The 21,723-nt window shown below is 41.6% G+C and overlaps 1 protein-coding gene across 1 annotated transcript; it reads left to right on the forward strand.

Moving 5' to 3' along the window:
* Nucleotides 1-2,582: 2,582 nt before the first annotated feature.
* On the forward strand, nt 2,583-16,382 carry KLHL31 (kelch like family member 31; the record flags this gene model as incomplete). Its single annotated transcript, XM_081246487.1, has 3 exons — nt 2,583-2,643; nt 12,736-13,940; nt 15,650-16,382. Exons 2-3 carry the CDS (start codon nt 12,769-12,771, stop codon nt 16,380-16,382), a joined length of 1,905 nt encoding a protein of 634 aa, XP_081102613.1. The 5' UTR covers nt 2,583-2,643; nt 12,736-12,768.
* Between the last annotated feature and the right edge of the window lie 5,341 nt (nt 16,383-21,723).

Raw genomic sequence — 21,723 nt, forward strand, 5'->3', positions numbered from 1 at the left:
AGACTTGTGGTTGCCAAGGGGGAAGGGGGGAGGGAGAAGGATAGACTGGGAATTTGGGGTTGCAAACTATTACACATAGACTGGATAAACAACAAGGTCCTACTGTATAGCACAGGGAACTATATCCAATCTCCTGGGATAAACCTTAATGGAAAAGAATATTAAAGAGAATGTCTATATGTGTGTAAAACTGAGTCACTTTGCTGTACAGCAGAGATTGGCACAGCACTGTAAATCAACTCTACTTCAATTAAAAAAATGATCAAATATCTTAATATACACTACAGTCTCCTGTCCAGGCTCCTTTTCTACCCATGTTCCATGCCCCCTATTTCCAGCATACCAACTGCAGCAATAGTTGAATCCTGGCATGTGCAGCTACTCTGTGAATGTTTTTCAATTGAAGTGTCTCTTAGATTTTCCATTTCTGCCATTTATTCTTCCACTTGGGTTCATACCTCTATCTCAAATAATATTCTATTGAAAGAACTATCTCAGTGTTGTTCCCGTGAACAAGCTGAACTGAAATTAACAGTCTTGAACACTTGAAGACAATAGTGTTGGCCACCACACCTACCTCTTGACGGCCCTTTCCATCATCATATCATCATTACCATAAATACTGATATAAGGTTGACTTCTTTTTTTTTTTTAGATGTTGGGGGTAGGAGTTTATTAATTTATTTATTTTTGCTGTGTTGGGTCTTCGTTTCTGTGCAAGGGCTTTCTCCAGTTGTGGCAAGCGGGGGCCACTCTTCATCGCGGTGCGTGGGCCTCTCACTATCGCGACCTCTCTTGTTGCAGAGCACAGGCTCCAGACGCGCAGGCTCAGTAGTTGTGGCTCACGGGCCTTGTTGCTCCACAGCGTATGGGATCCTCCCAGACCAGGGCTCGAACCCGTGTCCCCTGCATTAGCAGGCAGATTCTCAACCACTGCGCCACCAGGGAAGCCCCAAGGCTGACTTTTTATCACAGTAAGAGTAGAGTTGAGTGCTCTGGTCCTTGTTGGACTCAAGGAGGTAGAAATAAGAAAGATCATTTTGGAGTGAGTTGTCCTCCATTAGCTTTATGTCAACCATAGAATAAAGAGCTTTGTTTGATTTACTTCTAACACATTCTGGGCTGGAGATCTATGGGTGGAAGTAAATTTTTAAAAATCAAAAGAGTTTTTCCTACAAAAAAGCTGGCTGGTTGCTGTACACCTGAAACTAACACAACATTGTTAATCAACTAGTCTCCAATATAAAATTTAAAAAAAATTTTTAAAGCTGGCTGGAATTCAAATAGAAGTGGTAACTAAGATGCTATCCAATGAGTTGAGAGGGATCAGGAGAGCTAGAGGCAAATACATATAGAATCATAGAGTTTTAGAGTTGGAAAGACACCAGAGATGATCCAGTGTGAGCAAGAATCTCCTCCGTGTCACCTCAGTGCTATAGCTTTCTTTACGTCCACCCTTCTAATCATAGGGAACTGGTTCCTTTTCATCACTAGAACCCATTTGTTATCTGAGTTCTCCTTCCTTATTTTTAATATTTTCCCCTGGAGTTTCTACCCATGGGCCTAATTTTTGACACCTTAAGCTACAAAAATTTTAATTGAATCCCCTTGCTACCCAACAGCCCCCCAAACACTTGCACCCAGGAGACTCACTTCTCCTAAGTCCTCTCTTAGTTCTCCTTTTCTGCAGATGGTCCCAATATGCCCAGCTTCCTTCCAGCCACTTCCTTCAGGATACAGAACAACTTCTTAGTATGCCACAGCGGCCAAGCAATGCTGAATGCATGATCTGACTAATGAAGAATAATTAGAACATTTATTTTCCATGATCTGTTTTTCTTTTATTGCAGCCTAATATCAGGGTAACTTTTTTAGCAGCCATTTCACACACTTGGTGCCTATTTAAAGCTTGTGGTCAGTTATAACCCTCTACATTTTTTTTTCCACAGGAAGTGTTGCCAAAGTATTTCCCCAAGCTGTATGTGTGCTGGAGTGTGTGTTCATCTCAGGCCTGTGGATCACCAGATAATAGGGACTGGTCATGAACCTTACTCTGTTAAACTGTACGATGACTCCAGTGATGCTGGTGCCATATGTGAGCTACCCCAAGTTCCTTTTCTAAAGAACAGTCTATTTAAAAACCCAATCTTCTTAAAGGACCTGAGGTGACCAGGCTATTAACCTTTCTAGTAGCTCATTTTTATCCACAACCTTCCCTTTCTCTTACCAAGTACACACACTCTAATCTGCTTCCAACAATTAAACACCCACCTAGTTAATTTTCTTTCCTCACCCCCCAGGTTGATTGAGCTCTTGACTCTCTTGTTTTTAAATACTGAGCAGGTTAAGAAACCCAAGCCCTCTCCACCAACCAGGGCTCCGCCCTCTGCCCCCGGGTGGCCTGAAATTGAAGCCAAAGCAGGGGGAGGAGGGCTCAGAGCGCAGGCTCAGCGGCGCTGCAGCCAGAGGGACAGCAAGAGGTCACTCTAAAAACTGCTGCTGCTGGGACACGTCAGGTGGCTGCTGGTGGTTCCCCAACGGGTTTTCCTTCTCCCTGTCTCTCTCTCCACAGATTGCTTCTCAAAAGGAATCTGCTGCTGAAACTTCACCATCACAAGTCGGGGACGCTCCTCACACAGGACGGTAAGGACCTGGCGCCTCAATCTCCAATTCTGGTCTTCTAATCCTGGGGTGTGAATGGTGGGGGGCTGGGAGGGGGGGCGTCTGCGTTCGCGGTGGTAGAGTGATTTCATTGACAGTGGTCTACAGCTGGGTCAGATCCTCCTGTTGGAGCCAGAAGACATCTTCTTGAAATCCAAGGGATGCGATAGATGAGAAGAATGCCATAGCAATAGAAATGCATATGCTAAGGATGCCTTATGAAAGTAAAGTGACTTGTAATTTCTAACAATAATTTTAAGTCTCTAAAGCCTAATGTAGGTTTTTCTTCCTCTATTTTATAGAGAGGGGAGGGGGAAAATAAAATTCTTGGGTTTTGTTCATAAAGTTTAGAGTTTCACCTCCATTTTTTATCAGGAACTGTCAGGAACATTTAGTATCTGATAAGTTTAGATAAAATGTAATCAGTTTTGTTGAAATGGGTAGCAAACAAATCAGACAACTCTTTGAATCCCCAGAAATAGAACCTATTGACAAAATCCCTCCTGCAAAAAAAAGCACAGCTTTTAATTTAACTGTGAAACAAGTTTTTGTTCCGAATGTGTACCTATGGCAATGCTGACATATGTTTTATGCTAGAAATCATTTTGGAAATGAAACAGTAAAGTAGAAAAGCCCCCTAAAGTTGGACTTCACTGAAAATGGCAAGAGGCAGAGGCTGGGTGTTTCTATTCCGGGGTCAGGCTGCCAGCCGACACACGGGGGGGCTGGAATGTGGCGGGGACCGGGAGCGGACGCAGCTGACGCCCCCTTGGCAAGAAGACCTTCTGGGACCCCAGCTCATTCTGGCATGAGAGTGACAGTGACACTTCGGCACACATGGCTTCCCAGCTTGCCCTGGGTACAGTCTCTCCCAGGAGGCCGGGGTAGAGGGCAGCAGGAAAGAGAATGCTCTTACTTATACAGTGACAGTTCTTTTCTGTAATTGGTTCTGGGAGTTTTCATCTGAAATCTGTTTCAGGCCAGGAGGGACAGGTGTGATCCTGTCACATGGACTTGTCCCCTTGTAGAAGAGGGTAGAATTTATGTTACCATGTCTTGGCAGCCTCATTTCAGTCCAACGGTTCTGGATCTATTTGGGGTTATGGACATTTTTGTGAACTCTGAAAGCTCTGGGCCCACTTTATAGAAAAATACACATAAACACACACGCACAACATGTTTTCATAATATTCCAGAAATGTTCATGGAATTCCTGGGCTCACCTGAAACCCAACCCAGAAAAGGGTTGCCTGATAAAATACAGGACACCCAAGTACACTGAACTTCAGATAAACCACAAACCAGTTTTTATTATAAGTATGTCCCAAATATCACCTGGGATATATTTAAATACTAAAATAGATTGGTGGTTTTTCTAAAATTCAAATTTATCTGGAGATCCTATATTTTTATTTGCTAAATTTGGCAACTCAGACCCAAATGCATGACTTGCAGATGGAGAATCTCCTGTCTCTGTCGGTTTATCCATATCTGATCATGAGCTGATGCTAGAGTTCTAAAAGGCCATATTGGGGGGGGGGGGGGCGAGGGGAAGGGGGGAGAAGTGATACCGACCGGACTTTGACAATTCTGACAGCAAAAGCCGGCTGTTTATTTTTAACTCTCTGTAAAATTTTACAACTGAAAGGTACACATCTCATCTGACAGATGATCAAACTGAAATCCTAAAAAGTTGAATGTTTTGCCATAGGTCTTTCAAATGGTTAGAGCAAAATTAACATCAAAACCCAATTCTCAGTTCTGTGACAACCAAAGGGACATTAGTCTTACAAACTAGATTTCTAAACCCACTTCCTGCAACCTTAACGTATACACACAAAAGACAAGTAAAAGAAAGAGCTATTTTACTAAAATTTTCAGCAAAATCAAAACCAAAAATCTTAGCACAGGGTCCTTACATCCTGTATCCAGGTTTGGAAAATAGAAGTTAGCTTTATGTATAGAGTGTGTATATGTTATAGATAGCAGGACTCTAGCTAAGTTGAGCCATCAGAAATTGATAATATTTGTCTTTAAACAAAAATTGATAATTCCGTATTCAACCTAACACTGAAAAGGAGGTGTCTGATTCTCTGATCAACAAATTCATACAAGATCTCCTTGAACCTACTTCTGTTTTTGGCTTATGCAAACTACTAGAATTTCATAGACTTACAACCCCTAATAGGATAAAGAAACCCACAGGCTCTGATTGTCCCCAAACGAATCTGTCTTACAATTAAAAGAGCAGCTCTTTTATTTCCGTGTTTGGAGTTATAAAGAACCATTTCATGTTCTCCATATCCAAACTTTGATTTTATAAATTTGAGTTCCACCTCACTCAAGCTCAATCTTCCCATGTTGGAAGGAGTTAACTTTTTAACCTGCAACAGATTTCAACCTGCCCTGGATATAAGGGCTACATAGGGGGTCAGGGTTCAATCTGGGTTTGAATCTTTGCCCTACCACACATTACATACTCATCGTGTGACCTTGGATATGTTTTTAAAACTCTCTCTGAACCTTAATTTCTTCATTTGTATAATGAACATAATGTCACCTGCCTTTTAGAATTTTCATGATGCTTAAATTTTAAAAAATAAAATCATGTCAAGTATTTACCTAGGCTCATCACACAGTTCTTCCTCAATTTATACATGTTAGCTCTACAATTATTATTTTAGGTAGAAATGAAAGTAATAGTTTACACTGAATACATAGTCTAGATTCATGCTTGGTGATTTATATTTAGGAATTAATTATTCACATGCTTAAATTGGCAAATACAAAAGATCACGGCAAAGTTGACGGCTCACTTAACTGCCCAGCTGTTATCACGTGTTGAATACACGACACTATCATCATAGCAATGACCCAAGAGGGCTTCCCTGGTGGCGCAGTGGTTGAGAGTCCGCTTGCCAATGCAGGGGACACGGGTTCGTGCCCCGGTCCAGGAGGATCCCACATGCCGCGAAGCGGCTGGGCCCGTGAGCCATGGCCACTGAGCCTGTGCGTCCGGAGCCTGTGCTCCGCAACGGGAGAGGCCACAACAGTGAGAGGCCCAGGTACTGAAAAAAAAAAGAAATGACACAAGAGCCAAGACCAGCAGTGGGCAGTGGGAGGAGGGCGTGGAATTGTGCCTCTGTTGCCCTTCTGCCCGCTTTCTAAAAGGCAGCTCTTCCAGGGGACCTGGGAGGCTGCTCTGGGTGCTAGTGGATGGAGCGGAGAGGGAAGGAGGCGTGGGGTCCACGACCAGAGAAGAATTCTCTGATCTCCCTCCACAGAATGAAGGGATAGCTCCGATAGCCTGGGCAGCCTTCCACAACCTTTTTGCGCTCTGTGCAGTCTCCTCTTTTACCCCGAAGGGGAAGGGACAGGGGGCACTGCAGTGCCTCCAAATAGCCACTCATCCGACCTGCTCTGTCCAGCATGTCCTGCTACGGCAGGGCCACTAACGGTCCCGGGGCGCCTGTAAAGCTCTTTTTTGATCCCAAGGGGGCAACTCACTAGAGCCCCCTGGCTGGGGAGGGAGAATCATGACCTTCGTGCTTCAGGAAAAACGTAGAAACAGTCTTGAAACTGTCCCAGTTGCAGGCAGCTCAGAAAGGCTGGTCCCCTCACCATGCAAACCCCATGCAGACTGACCATGACCCCAGTCAAAGCCCTCCCTGGGGTTTGGAAGTCACAGTGACTGCCCGGCTACCAAGCCCGGGGAAGGGGGAGGGTGGTCCCTGAGCCTCTGGCCACAAGGCCCTCACTCATTAAAAAAGAAAAGAAAAAGACAAAAAGATTTGAAAACAACAAGAGTAAGTGAAAGCCCCATCCAGCTTATTGAATCAATAAGAATGGAATGCTTTCGAAACGGATTACTCAACACCTATGTTACACTCTGGATTGTATAAGAACATGTACAGGCAACTCGTTGTAACCACCGCCTCTTCCTCGTAGCCATGTTTTGGTATCACTGTGACCACCATTTGTGATCATTTACAGTATGACCCAGGGGTGCATAGTGAACATTTGTATAACTGTAAAAATTATGGGGCCTCCCTGGTGGCGCAGTGGTTGAGAGTCCGCCTGCCGATGCAGGGGATACGGGTTCGTGCCCCGGTCTGGGAGGATCCCATGTGCTGCGGAGCGGCTGGGCCCATGAGCCATGGCCACTGGGCCTGAGCGTCCGGAGCCTGTGCTCCGCAACGGGAGAGGCCACAACAGTGAGAGGCCCGCATACTGAAAAAAAAAAAAAAAAAAAAAAATTATGTATGTTATAATTGAAAAGACAATGAGACTTCTGTGCAAATTGCTTTGACTACTTGTTCACATATGACCTTGGGGCTGAGCAGTACGTTTCTGTGAATATTCCATTTTTTTCTAATCATCCTCTACAAGCCCACACCATCAGCCTGGCAGTCCAGCACCGTGCCCAGATGAGTAAATGGAAGTGAGTTAAACTGTTCCCCTTTCCTTCCATTCATGACTCCTTAGGCTGCCCTCTTATAACTTCTTTCCTTTAAGGCTGCCTTTGCTTTTCATTCAAGTGTGATTGTAGAAAAATACTGGTTGGTTGGTCAACTGGCATGGGGTGTGTGTGTGACATGTCAGAAAGGCTTCAGTGTGAGGGTCCTAGAGAGTCATCAAAGGCTTCCCAGTCTGCCCTGTGAGAACATAGCCTCTGGGTTTTGATCACCCATGAAGAGGGAGCTGGTCTTCCCTGCAGTAGGGCCCGGAGCACACCCTGTAGCTGTCCTACCATACTTGCCTTAAATTGAGAAAAGCCATGGTCGGAGCCCCACCTCCCTGGGAGATGGAAGAGCAGGGCCAGAGGAAGAGCATTTCTTGGGATGTAGAGGGAAGTGAACACCTCTGCAGCCTAGAGGACAACATCAGGGCCTGGCCCAGCTTCCAAGGAGTGAGCCTGGTCCCCAGACTCCTCTGAGGGGTCTGCAGCATGTTATTGGAGGAATATGGCCCAGACTGAGAACACCTGGGCAGGTGAATGGAGAGCCTCACCTTCGAGGTGCAGACCCAGGAACAGGATGTAATGGCAGCTCTAGTAGAGAAAGACTGAATTTATGAGCATATCTAGGGAAATATGGCCACCAGGAAGTGGTCTTCAGGCTCTGATTTCAAAACTCTCTTAAATGGTCTCCTGCATCTCAGAGCTAAAGAAGCCAGTTACCTTTACACAGTGATTTTGAGGATTCTAAAAACCCTCTCTTATTAAGAAAATATATATATATTTAAAACATTAATTAATAATATTAAGATTAAATTAATTTAATTTGATTAATGTTAAAATATTATTTAAATAATAATATAATATTAGTTTAAAGAATATGCGTATATGTTCCACAGTGGTAGCTCTGTTAGAAATTTGTATGTGAGTCATTGGAGTACACTGATTAAAAAAAACCCAAAATACTCCAAAAAACATGCATATCTGGGAGAAAGAGTAGATTTGCCCACTGATGGATTAGCTTGGATCATCTGTCAGACTAGCTAATGTGTCACCCAGTAGGGCCCTGGAGAAATGGGACAAGGGCAAGAGAATTCAGATAAAGGGTCCTGAGGGTTTCCATGGCAACACCAGGGGCAGCAAGAAGGCCAGACCATGGAGGAAAGAGAAGGCAGCAACAGAAAGTAACAGAAGGAAGCCGGGGAGGAAATTTGACTGATTTCACTAGGGCCTCAGTGCGCCCTCTCCTTCCTGGAGGTTCCTTAATCCTTCTCAATTGCATAGCAGCTCAACAAGTTCAAACCCTTCCTGGCATCCAGCATTCTTTCTGTATCCTCATGTTACCTGCCTACCTGTCTCCCTCACTCCAGCAGTCTTCTTCCTCTGCACATCCCATGCTGAGTCACCCCTCCTTGCTTCCACAACAGGCATTTCCTCTGCTTTAAAGGCCTTCCCCCTCCTATACCTACTCCTCTTAAAGACCTTTCATTCCAGGAACCGGCAAGATTCCTGTTACTTACAAATCTTCCCATCCTAACTCCGCTCCAACAAAACAGTTCCTTTCATTTGAAATCTGAAGTCCAGGCTCATAGATTCAATCTGTTCCATATAATCTGTTATTTTCCTGACATAACCTATGTCCCAAGTTTCCTAAATTTCCAGGGTTAACTTTCTCATTCATAGCAAAGTAAATAATCTGTTCTTCAGCCTATGTCATTGCATGAGTTCCATTTCTCTCCCTGGCATTTTCAAAAATCCCTTAGAAATGTTTAACTGTTCCAGAAATCTACTCTTGATCCCCATGACTGCATCTCCATCCTGTGACCACTTTCTCTGATTGGCTTCACCCCAAAGCTTAAACAGGTTACTTCCTTCATTCCCTAAAACACACTAAGAAGGTTATTGATTTTAATGAAAACAATTCAAATTTTTTGAACATTCACATTTTGCAAAACACCCTATTAAATGCTGTACAGACATTTCTCACTAAGCTTTCATGGACCACCTGACAGGCAGGCACCATTATTATATTTACTTTAGAGGTAAGTCAGTGGAGTGGAGACTCTAAGAGGTTAGTAATCTATGGAAACTCACAGCTCAGATAAGTGGTGGATCTGGTATTTACATTGTATTTTCATTTTCATTCTCATTCAGTTTGAAATACTGTCTAATTTCTTCTTTGATTCATGGATTATTTACAAGCGTATTGTTTAATTTCCAGGATTTCCTCCAAAACAATGAGTGGTTATAAGCCTGACGTCCAAATGAGTAAAAAATTGCCCATAGGGCTTCCTCCAGGAAAATAGACAGGGCTACTTCCAAAAACACATTTGTGCTCCTACTGGTAGAATCTACTGGGTTTTTGTTTTGTTTTCTTTTTTTAAGTTACTCTGCTGTGATTCTCTACTTTCTTGTTGTCATTTTGTACTTGTCATTGTTTATCTATTTAACACAAATTACATATTGTATTGCTCCACCATTCCCAGTACAGTGCCGCCCACACAGCAATAGGTGTCTGATAGCTACTTGCTGAGCAAAATTTAAAAAATTTTCCCCAGAAAAATCCAACAAGGGGACACTTACCACCTAAGTCAAATGCATTTGAAGACTAAAATGATGGTGGGTTGAAAACTGTTTCACGAGGTAAGGATGCATGTGGCTTTGCCTGCAAGAAAGAATGAGGAAGGACAAATGTGCTACAGTCTTGTAAACAAAAATAAATGTGAATATGACAGAGCTTAATGAGGAAGAAAAAAAGCGCTGGCAAGGCAAAAGACCTTCTGTTTCCTACCTACTTGCTACTCTCCTTCCACGTGGAAAAGAACAGGAACAAACACAGTAGAAAGGTTATGGAATTGTTTTTAACATCTATTACAGTAATTAAACTGAAGACTTTCAAGGGGGATCAAAGCTAAGTTTTACCCCTCAGGATGAACTCAACAGTGAGACAAAACAGACACACACACACACACACACACACACACACACACACACACACACACCACCCCTCAAAAACTATGAAACACCTAAACATCTAAATGTGCATCAACAAGAGAATAACTGAACAAGTTTTATATATCCTTACTATGGGAATCTATGCAGCTGTTAGGGACAATGATACAAATTTATGTATGTGCTGATATGGAAAGATGTACATGAGTACATCCAAGTGAAAAAAGCAAACTGCTGAATAATATACCATAAACTTGTTTTGATACAAGTTCTCTTACAGTGGTATGCTGGAGCTCATGAGAACCAATTTACATTTTCAGGAATTTAGCAAACTGGTTGTTGGTAGCTTAAAACCAACCACAACGAGTGTATTTGTACTAAAGAAATTAGCACCTTACAAATAAGGGGTTCCCCCCCACCAGAGAGTTGATTTACCGGCACACCACTGCTCAAACTATGCAAATATAAGTTTGCATAAGCATATACAATTATCTGGAATGATATAAAGCAAACTGTGAGTTGTTGAACTACACATACTGATTTTGTTATTTTTAAAATGAAAAAAAAAAAAGGATGAACCTAGAGATTATCATACTAAGTGAAGTAAGCCAGACAGAGAAAGACCAGTATCATATGATATCACTTCTATGTGGAAACTAAAAAACAAAAACAAAAAAAGATACAAATGAACTTATTTACAAAACAGAAATCGATCCACAGACATAGGAAACAAACTTATGGTTACCAAAGGGTGAAAAGGGAGGGAGGGATAAATTAGGAGGTTGGGATTAAAATATACACACTACTATATATAAAATAGATAACCAACAAGGACCTATTGTGTAGCACAGGGAACTATACTCAGTGTTTTGTAATAACCTATAAGGGAAAAGAATCAGAAAAAAGAATATATATATTCTGAATCACTGTGCTGTACACCTGAAACTAAGATGACATTTAAAATCAACTATACTTTAATAAAAAATAAAAATGAAAAAAGTAACACCAGTAATTTCACAAGAAAGTGAATGGCTATAGATAAAATCCATTTAAAAGTCTAAGCGTAGCATCTTCTGATGACTATGCCCAATATTTTGAGAAGGGCTAAAATAATTTAATCTGTGATACTTTAAGGGCTATGTATTTATTTGGTAAACTTAATATATTTCAAGGCTACATTTAATATTAGAGCTGTTCAGAGCTACGTAATACAGCTAAATCTACACTTCCTATAGATTTAAAAACTGGTTCAAATATTTATAACATTGATAATAGGAAATGGTTACTGTCCTTAATATGTCAGCATCTATATAAATATATTTCTAAGAGGCACATTAGTAGATTTAGAACTTTAGTGTCAAAGCATAAAAATAGTTTTTATTCTTAATGGGCTGCTAAATTATTATTCAAAAGACTGTATCAGTTATACTCCCATCAACAATGTATGGAGAGTACCACACCAACATCTGATATTCTGAATATTTTAAAATATTTTAACCACTTGATAAGCAAAATTTGACGACAAAAAATAAAAAGGCTCTCTGGATTTCAGTTGACAGTTCTCTGATTATTGTTAGTTTAGCTTTTAAAAAATATTAACTGTTTGTATTTTATTTTCTGTGAACAACCTAGTTACCTAGACATAGTCTTTGTCCACTTTCTACTTGGATTACCTTTGACTTATTAACTTTAGGAGTCCTTTAAATGTCGTGTTAGGGAATTCCCTGGTGGTCCAGTGGTTAGGACTTGGCGCTTTCACTGCTGGGTCCCAGGTTCGATCCCTGGTCGGGGAACTAGGATACGGCAAGCCTCCCAGCAAGGCCAAAAAATAAATAAAAATAAACACTGTGTTAACTTCACTTTAACCTTTTATCTGTCAAAAATGTTACAAATATTTGTCTTCACAGTCTGTTGCTTGTCTTTTAAATAGTTGGTGCTGTTTTATAGGTATAAGATTTCATTTTTTTAATAATCAGATATTTCAGTCTTCCCCTTTATGCTTCTGGATTTTATGTTATGCTTAAGAGGGTCTTTCCTACTCTAAGATTTTTTTTAAAACTACTTTGTTCTAGTTCTTGTGTAAGTTTGTGTGTGTTTGTGAGTCATTTAGAAATTCAACTGGAAATTATTTTAGTGACTATGTAGAGTAGAAAGTACTTGACTATCATTACAATTCCTTATCCATTGATTGTTAGCCACATTTATTCTAATATATATTCTACATTTAACATGGATTCCTGAATTTTAGTGTTATAATATTTTATTGAGAGAGAAAAACTTCAGGGTAGTTGTCATTCACTTTTTCCTGAACGTAAACTAAGCCCTTAAAATGATGTTTAACTCCTATTCCATAATAACTGTACAGGTAGATCAGAGAATATTGGGTCATTTCTGCTACATAAAATTACTTGGCCATATAGCTATTGAGAGGTCTCATTTGATAATATAAATTTTTCTAGAACTGTCTACAATGATAGATGCTGAAGTAAACTGTGAATAAGATGTGCATCTAGTTTAATGTAAGTCTTTAAATATAATTTTGAGACAATCAATCTGTTATGCCATTAAAAAACTACTATCTTATTAAAAAAAGGAAAGTTTCTCAACGTAGCATTTCAAAGTTTAATGCACAATTAAAATAAAACCGTGTCTTTTTTTTTTTTTAGCAAGTTCTTGCCTGTGACAGTGTGTTTGCCACCATGGCCCCCAAAAAGAAGACTGTCAGAAAGAACAAAGGCAACATCAATGAGATGACCATCATTGTAGAAGACAGCCCCCTCAACAAACTCAACGCTTTGAATGGGCTCCTGGAGGGAGGCAATGGCCTTAGCTGCATCTCTTCTGAACTAACAGATGCTTCTTACGGCCCCAACCTCTTGGAAGGTTTAAGTAAAATGAGGCAGGAGAGCTTCCTTTGCGACTTAGTCATTGGCACCAAAACAAAATCCTTTGACGTTCACAAGTCAGTGATGGCTTCTTGCAGTGAGTACTTTTACAACATCCTAAAAAAAGACCCCTCTACCCAAAGGGTGGATCTCAATGATATCGCACCGCTGGGCCTGGCCACGGTCATTGCATACGCCTACACTGGAAAGCTCACTCTCTCCTTGTATACCATAGGAAGCATTATTTCTGCTGCTGTTTATCTTCAGATCCATACCCTTGTCAAGATGTGCAGTGACTTTCTGATACAAGAAATGAGTGTTGAGAATTGCATGTACATTGTTAACATTGCCGAAACATACTCCCTGAGAAATGCAAAGGCAGCAGCCCAAAAATTTATCCGGGATAACTTCCTTGAATTTGCAGAATCAGATCAGTTTATGAAACTTACATTTGAGCAAATTAATGAACTTCTTATAGATGATGACTTGCAGTTGCCTTCTGAAATAGTAGCATTCCAGATTGCAATGAAATGGTTAGAATTTGACCAAAAGAGAGTGAAATATGCTGCCGATCTTTTGAGCAATATTCGCTTTGGTACCATCTCTGCGCAAGACCTGGTCAGTTGTGTTCAGTCAGTACCAAGAATGATGCAAGATGCTGATTGTCACAAGCTTCTTGTAGATGCTATGAACTACCACTTACTTCCCTATCATCAGAACACACTGCAGTCTAGACGCACAAGAATCCGAGGGGGCTGTCGTGTGCTTGTCACCGTGGGGGGCCGTCCAGGCCTTACTGAGAAGTCCCTTAGCAGAGACATCTTGTATAGAGACCCTGAAAATGGATGGAGCAAGCTTACAGAGATGCCAGCCAAGAGTTTTAATCAGTGTGTGGCTGTGATGGATGGATTTCTTTATGTGGCCGGTGGTGAAGACCAGAATGATGCAAGAAATCAAGCCAAGCATGCAGTCAGCAATTTCTGCAGGTACTGGCTCTTTTATTAGGAATCAATATTATGAGGAAATTGCCCTGACATAGAATGAAATTAATCATGCCTATTAGCTTAATTCATTGGCTCAGTAAATCAATAATAATAATAATGCCACATTACATATAGGTAACACTTCACATTATATAAAGTGCACTCACATATATTATGCATTATAATTTTCCAAATAAGCCAATGAAGCGAGGCTGGAAAATATGATGATTCTGATTTTACATGTGAGAAATTTGACACCCAGAGAAGTGACACCACTAGTAAGTAGAATTCACATTTTCTCATTTCTGGTCAGGGTGCTCTTCACAATACCCTGCCTTCTTGAAAGAAACTGGGTGCAAATTTAGTTTTTAACATTAAGTGGTAAGAAAGATTAAAATGATACAAAATTTCTTTTTAAGTGGACTGTTACTGATGACTTCAGATTTATAACTGGCAACTAGAATGAGATCATTAAAAATGTGACAGTTAATTAATTTTAAATATTTCTTTAAAGACTGAATACCATCAATACTTTTGATACATGTAAACAAGAGTAAAATCATGATAAATCCTGCAGAAAGTGGAATTCAAATGCATGTTATTTTTGTATATTTATAATAAAAAATTAAACCTCCATATACATGAAATGTTCAGAAAGTCATGCTTCTATCATGGTAGTGGTTCAAAGGCAAACATAACTAATGAGCAAGATCTGAAAATTCATCTAGTAAATCATAAAAAATATTCTTTATTGTTTCATTATATGTACATGTGTGTCATTTAAACGAATCCAAACAACTGATTTTTAGCCCTTAATTTATAGCTATGGTTAAGTTTTGATTTGGAGGTGAAATGAGACAAACATGAATGAACATCAAACACAGTCAGTTCTGTGTTTACAATACTTGGAACTATGGAAAGTGTTAGTTTACTATGGGTGCTTATTTTCCTCCTGCTGATAACTACTTGTACTCAAGTCACTGTTTTTGAGGTATTGACTTCAGTGCTTATGGTATAATAACTGTAATGCTGAACACTGAAAAAAATATACCCCTACACTAAAAAGTCAGACCTACTAATAAGTGCTAGAAAATAGAGAAGCATCAAAAGTTAAGGCTTTGTTGATGCACTGGGACATGAGTTCTATTGTTCTCATTATAAACAGATGACAGAAGACTTAGTGACTTAGCTTTACAGCGGCAATGGCCAGGAGAGGTGTGTGAACAAGAAGGGGTTTGTGAGAATGTAGGAACTCAGTCAACTTTCTTGATTAAGTCATGAGAATGAGCTAGGGGTGGCTGGTGTCTGAAGATATGTGGAATTGACTTTAATGTGGCCATATTCCCTTCTCCGATTCCACAAATACCCAGCTTCCACCCTTCCTCCACGTGCGCATCCCCTAAATCCTACGGGATGATGGATTTGAATATGAAGGAAAGGGGACTGGAGGTCGGTCTCAGCGGGGTGGTCTCCCAGTAGCTGCTTTTATAAACGGGAGGAGGGGGAGTCACCTATGCCTGCCCTGCCTTTCCCAAGGGTCACACTTTTTTACTGGTTGAGAGAGGATTAGCAGCCTCCAGGCGAGGAGCTGCGATGGGTCCCCAGCCTCCTCGCAAGGATAGTGTCGAGCCTCCCACATCCTGGTTCGCGGCGTCACCTGGGTTCCCCGGCTGCCGCCCACAAGGCTGTCACGCTTGCTCTACCACTTCCAGATACGATCCCCGCTTCAACACCTGGATCCACCTGGCCAGCATGAACCAGAAGCGGACGCACTTCAGCCTGAGCGTGTTCAACGGGCTCCTGTACGCCGTGGGCGGCCGCAACGCCGAGGGGAGCCTGGCCTCACTCGAGTGCTACGTGCCGTCCGCCAACCAGTGGCAGCCCAAGGCGCCCCTGGAGGTGGCGCGCTGCTGCCACGCCAGCGCGGTGGCCGACGGCCGCGTGCTGGTGACCGGCGGCTACATCGGCGGCGCCTACTCGCGCTCCGTGTGCGCCTACGACCCGGCCCGCGATGCGTGGCAGGAGCTGCCGGCGCTCAGCACGCCGCGGGGCTGGCATTGCACGGTGGCGCTGGGCGAGCGCGTGTACGTGATGGGCGGCAGCCAGCTGGGGCCGCGCGGCGAGCGCGTGGACGTGCTAACCGTGGAGAGCTTCAGCCCGGCCGCCGGCCAGTGGAGCTACGCGGCGCCGCTGCCCGTGGGCGTGAGCACGGCGGGCGCCTCGACGCTGCACGGCCGCGCCTACCTGCTGGGCGGCTGGAATGAGGGCGAGAGGAAGTACAAGAAGTGCATCCAGTGCTTCAGCCCCGAGCTCAACGAGTGGACGGAGGACGACGAACTGCCCGAGGCCACCGTGGGCGTGTCGTGCTGCACCCTGGCCATGCCCAATCACGTGACCCGAGAGTCCCGCGCCAGCTCGGTGTCCTCCGTGCCCGTCAGCATCTGAACCCGGGGAGCCGCGGGCTCGCGGGGAGAGAAGATAGGCGTCGCGGTTCAGCAGTGAGCTAGCGGAAAGGAAACTATCTAACATTTACTACAGGGGAGTCTTTTCAGATCCTTCGAGGAATCTGCCTTGGTGTTTTTCAGTTGCTGGTGTGGCATCATCTACCTCTCTGTCGATTTTTTTTTTTTTTTTTTTTTTTTTTTAAAGCAAAATACAGAGCCGGAGCCAACAAAGGAAAGAAGCCATTTATTTCAGCGGCCACTGGGTGGCAGACAGAACTCGCGGTGGGCACTTCCATCGCGGCATCCTTTCTAAACAGAGCGGTTACACCCACATTTGAGATTGTGCTTCTGCACTTTAATACACACGAAGCCTGTGTGAGTAAGAGATTTCTCGTACAAAAGTTTATTTTCCTTTCTCTTTTTTTTTCTTTAGGAAGTTTAAAATATTCCTTTATAGGCTTCATTTTTAAATGGAAATCAGTCTACATCCATAAGGACTTAAAATTTAATTCTGTGTTTCTATGCAGTTGCTTTTCCTATACATGCCTGAGTAAAGGATTTCGCAAGACATCCCAGGAGAAAATCATAAAGCTTAAGACAAATACTGACGGGAAAGTAACAGGGATTCCACCCAGGGGCTGACAGGTCGATGCCTTTGGTTTAGCGGTGATTCCCTCCTCCCTGCCTCAGGCCCCCAAAAGTATTTTCTATCCTAAAATCCTACTCTCAGAGAAGGAACTGACATCAGTCATCTAACTTATAGGCAAATTTAAACCATTTTGTTGTTTCTCCTAGAAGTATTCATGTTTTACTTTGGTCCCCCATTAAAAGAATTGCAAGTAGTACTCTCACCCTAAACACTACATCAAGATGGTTAAAGGCAACCTTGACCTTCATGTAAGCCCCCAGAAGAACACCAAATAAAACTCTGTCTGTAAGGATCCTTAACATATAGCATATGCAGCCTGCAGGTTATGCAACCAATAACAATAATTTGATTTCTTCCAGTCTTTTAGATGAGTGAGAATGAAGGAAACATTTGGAATTCCTGGATTTGGCAATAGCGGGATGAATAGGTCCCCGTTTGGTAAATTCTATTGTTTACCAATTGATTTCAATCCTGATTTCTTAATTAAAAATCTAACACGTTCATTTTCTATAGAAATGTTAAGATAATATATGCCCATTTACTATATATTTTTAAAATTTCATCTGCTCCAAATTAGCTTTGCAAGTTAAACTATATCGACTCCATATCATTTTTCTTATATGTTCGCCAAGTTTGGAAGCAAGGGAATGATGGCAGTAAATGATACATATTTTCCTTTCTTCTAATTTATCCTTTTCTTCTTTGATAGTTCACTTGTTTTGGAGAGGAAGGGCCTATCAATTATGGGTTATGTGCAAATGGATTTTGAAAAATAAGACAAACTATTTAAATGGTGAAACATGACATCTATGACAGTATAACCGGGGTTTCGTGAACCCTGTCCTCTCCCACTGTGTGTAGTTAGGTTACGGCTAGAGTTACAATATTTATATTAAAAATATTTTATTCGAACTGTGAAAAGTGGTTCATATAGTAGTACACTTTGTGGAACAATTTTATATCATTGCCCCTCATAGAAAGTTCAGTCTCTGGGTATTTAATGGTAACACTCGGGTAAAGGCTAGAACATTGCGGGTTGAGAACAAGACGTTATTAATGTAAAAACACTGGGCTGTTTCCTAATCCTTGATTCTTTATTGGCCCAGGCTGAAAAATAAACCTGTGTGAGAAACCAGTGTATGGAGCTGGTTATATCACTGAGCTCTTAAGTCACAATGTACAACCTATAGATAGACTTTTGTCCTTGCAGCACCATGGGTAAAATTAGCTTTTCATTTGTAATAAGTTGTTTAGGACACAACTTCCAAAGCCTATATGAGGGTGACTGTAACATCTTTTAGTTTGGTATAAACATATATTTTCAAACAATCGAAAAGCCTATAGCATACCATTAATTTTGAGAGACAAAAGATGATGTATTATGGATTACAGGTCATAAGTGGGCAAATAGACATAATCTCTTGACGCTCACCAAGAGATGTATCTCCCATTGAGATCCTAGAAGTATAAGTGGGGGGCTTAAGGCTGGAATGAAATAAGAATCAATCAACTGTAATATTTTATCATGGATGAATGAGGAAAGATGCTGAAACTAGAGGATTTTTCATCTATCAGAGCTTGGTAAAATACAGTGCACAAAAACTCGGCAGTGGCTTTCTAGAGGTGACCCTGGAGATGTGTTAGAATGGATAAAGCATTTGAAATGACCTTTTAACGTAGTTTCTACATTGGTTATCTGAAGACTCAGAGGATACAAATATTGGGGCTACCCAGGTTCCTGGGTACATTGCTGCTGTATCTCCTGCTTCAACCATTAGGTCAATAAACAAAGACCAATAGGAATTTGGAATTCCAGAATTTCTGACATAACAAATTGGAAGGGAGCATGGAACCTAAGTGTGGGTGAAGATTTTACCTCCTGGAACGTCCTGCATGGACCACTGAAAGACATGAAAATATGCAGCATCAAAATAATGCCTGTCATCTTCCACGTGTCAGCGAAAAACACTCTTTAACCCAACTACTGAAGCAGGTACCTCTAGAAAACTTGACAACTTCCCCATGTTTTCCAACTGGAAAATTACTTCATTTTCATTACGTTTAAGCTTACATTCAGTCACACTCCCAAGTCTTAGGAGCCAAGCTGATACCTCCTTTTATTTTTCTGAAAGCAGAGGACTTGTTATTTTTGTAAAGCGGAGTCCTGTGATGAAATAAAAGCATTGGTTCAATGTATCAGAGAAATAGCAGGTTACCCAGCAGCTGAAATAATAAAACTCAAGCTCTCTTTTTCAGAATGGGCCAGAGACCTGACATAAAACTTTCCAGGGAGCCAGCCTGTAGTCTGTCGGTTTTTAGTTAGCTTCTTGGTGCCAAGTTGCTAACCCTCCTGCTCTAGTTGCTTTCAGTGGCATTGGATGAGTTTTATTTTTACTTCCTATGTTGTAAGAATGGTTATGAATAGGAGGTCAGGGATGGTACAGATGAATATAATTCTAAACAAGGATTAGATGGTAGTGGACTGTTACAAGTGAGGAGGTATAACTGAGGTAAGAAGAATGAGAGAATGTACTGACTGGGTCTGTGACTTAAGGCAGAGCAGCAATTATAGTAAGTGTATTTTACAAACATGCATGTAGATAGAGGTTTGCTTGGAAATACATAAGTGTTAAGAGGTCCACGTTTTGCTGGTTATCCTAGCCAGATAGCTTCCGAATTCAACCAAGTTACTAGATAAAAGAAACTAAAATCACTTCATTTAACTAATGTTTTCCCTGAGTTATAAAGAAGTGAATTTATGTCATCCACTCTGAATGACTCTTCTCTGAATGAGCTAGATTCCCACCCCAGCCACTGATGGATATATTCTCTAGCACAAGGCAGCATTCAAAGGAATTATTTTTCAGTATTTCTTTTCATATTTTAAAAACTATAGACTAGTTTCCTAAACACTTCTCCATGGTAATTATGAGAATTAAAGATTCTAAAATATTAATAATTTACCCTCCAGCACATTCAGACGGTCAAGACCATTTAAATGTCCCTCTCAGGGAACTTGAAATAAAATACTTGTCTTGAACACTCCTAAAAATCTTTGTATTATTTAGCAAATTTTGGCCCCAAATTTCTTTGTTTGCTTAAGACATTCTTGTACTCTATAAGGAACAACAAACTAAAAGGTATGTCGTGTTTGTAACTCCTCTCTATCAATAAAGCTGCATTCAATAAGCGCTTTGTCAGTGATCAGATATGGGTAGTTTTGAAGTGTTCTTTCTGTGATGGTTGGGGTGTTGGTTTCTTTCTCTTTTTTTCTCTGTTTAGTTTTCCTGATGACTCAGCTAAACAAAACACAACAAAAAAAAAGGAAACGACAAATAACTGAAAAGCTGTTCCAATAACTTGAAGACTAGTGAAAAATAAAAAGGGATAAAGCATCACTAGTGACTTGCTCTGTAATTCAGACAGAAGCCTAGGTCAGTCTCTCAGTCCTGACCATGTAGAAGTCATGGATTAAGTGTGGTTTCTCATCTCAGTTCCACCCTGACCACAGTCAGCCTGGCGCAGACTCAGGTTCATCATCGTTTGCAAGGAAACTACTTTTTAGGAAATGAAATTGTGTTGTTATGCAGACCAACCCTCACAGCCTTTCTCTTCCATCTCACCGTCCAGGTGAGCAAATGACATGGAACCAACATGAGATGCTCAACCTTTGATCTGAGTTAGCAGTAAAGTATTAAAACTCAGTTGAAACCATCTTGGTCATTTCTAGAAAATTCTAAATGGCAGAAATACTTTTTCTTAAGGCTCTCCAAGCTGTGTGACCATGTAAAGAGAGTGGATTGGCCTCCAAACCGAAACAGAAGCCACGTTCCCAATTTTGAGCATCCCAGCCAGGGGCCACAGAGTTTCTTTGTGTTTTCTTTGAACTCTCACAGAATTCCAAGCTTCCCTACAGGTTAGCACCACCCCCTGCCCCCTGCATTCACATACCATCTATCCAACTCATAACACACATGAAGTTATTTCATCCCACTGAAATAATTCCTTTGTGTGTCAAAGGAATAACCATTTTGCACATGCTGTATTTGGCAAGCTTGGTAGAAAGACTAGAGGTGAAAAGACATTTGAACACTCCTCCCGGCTTTCCTCCATCAAGGTGGTATGGAAGTGTGGTGAAGGTCCATTTCAGAAAAGGGAACAGGCCTTGAGGGAGAGAGATCCAACCCATGACTCTGGAAACACCCTGCTCAGCCCCTTTGCTTTCCTTTCTAGCACATTCGCAGGCTGGTCTATGAACCTGGGTATCAGATGCATTACTCCTTATGCCAGCACCAACCTTCCACCCAGTTTCAGACCAAACCTGCTCTTTAGGGAGTGGCGCAGAAGGCACTTTTCCTGAACCTCTGGACAGGCACATTAGCCTCGGGTTAGCCTAAAGATCCTATGTGTCTTCTTTCCTTATCCCTTTCAGAGAAACGCCTTATAAAGACAGGCTGACTCATATTGACCTCCCATTCGGACTTTGCCTTGATGTTCCATCATGGCTATAGAAGTGATTGCAATCTTCAAAAAGAAGACCCTTGTAAATTACCATTATTTAGCCCAGAAGGGGTGATATACCAAAATGGAAGAAGCAAGACCTTGATTATAGTAACAAACATTTCTCCCACTGCACCCCCATTCCAAGCATTTCAACATGTACCCAAAGGAGGAAAGTATCCAGTGACACGAT

The sequence above is a fragment of the Mesoplodon bidens genome (genome assembly GCF_964165515.1).
Source record: "Mesoplodon bidens genome assembly, chromosome: 10".
Classification (NCBI taxonomy): Eukaryota; Metazoa; Chordata; class Mammalia; order Artiodactyla; family Ziphiidae; genus Mesoplodon; species Mesoplodon bidens.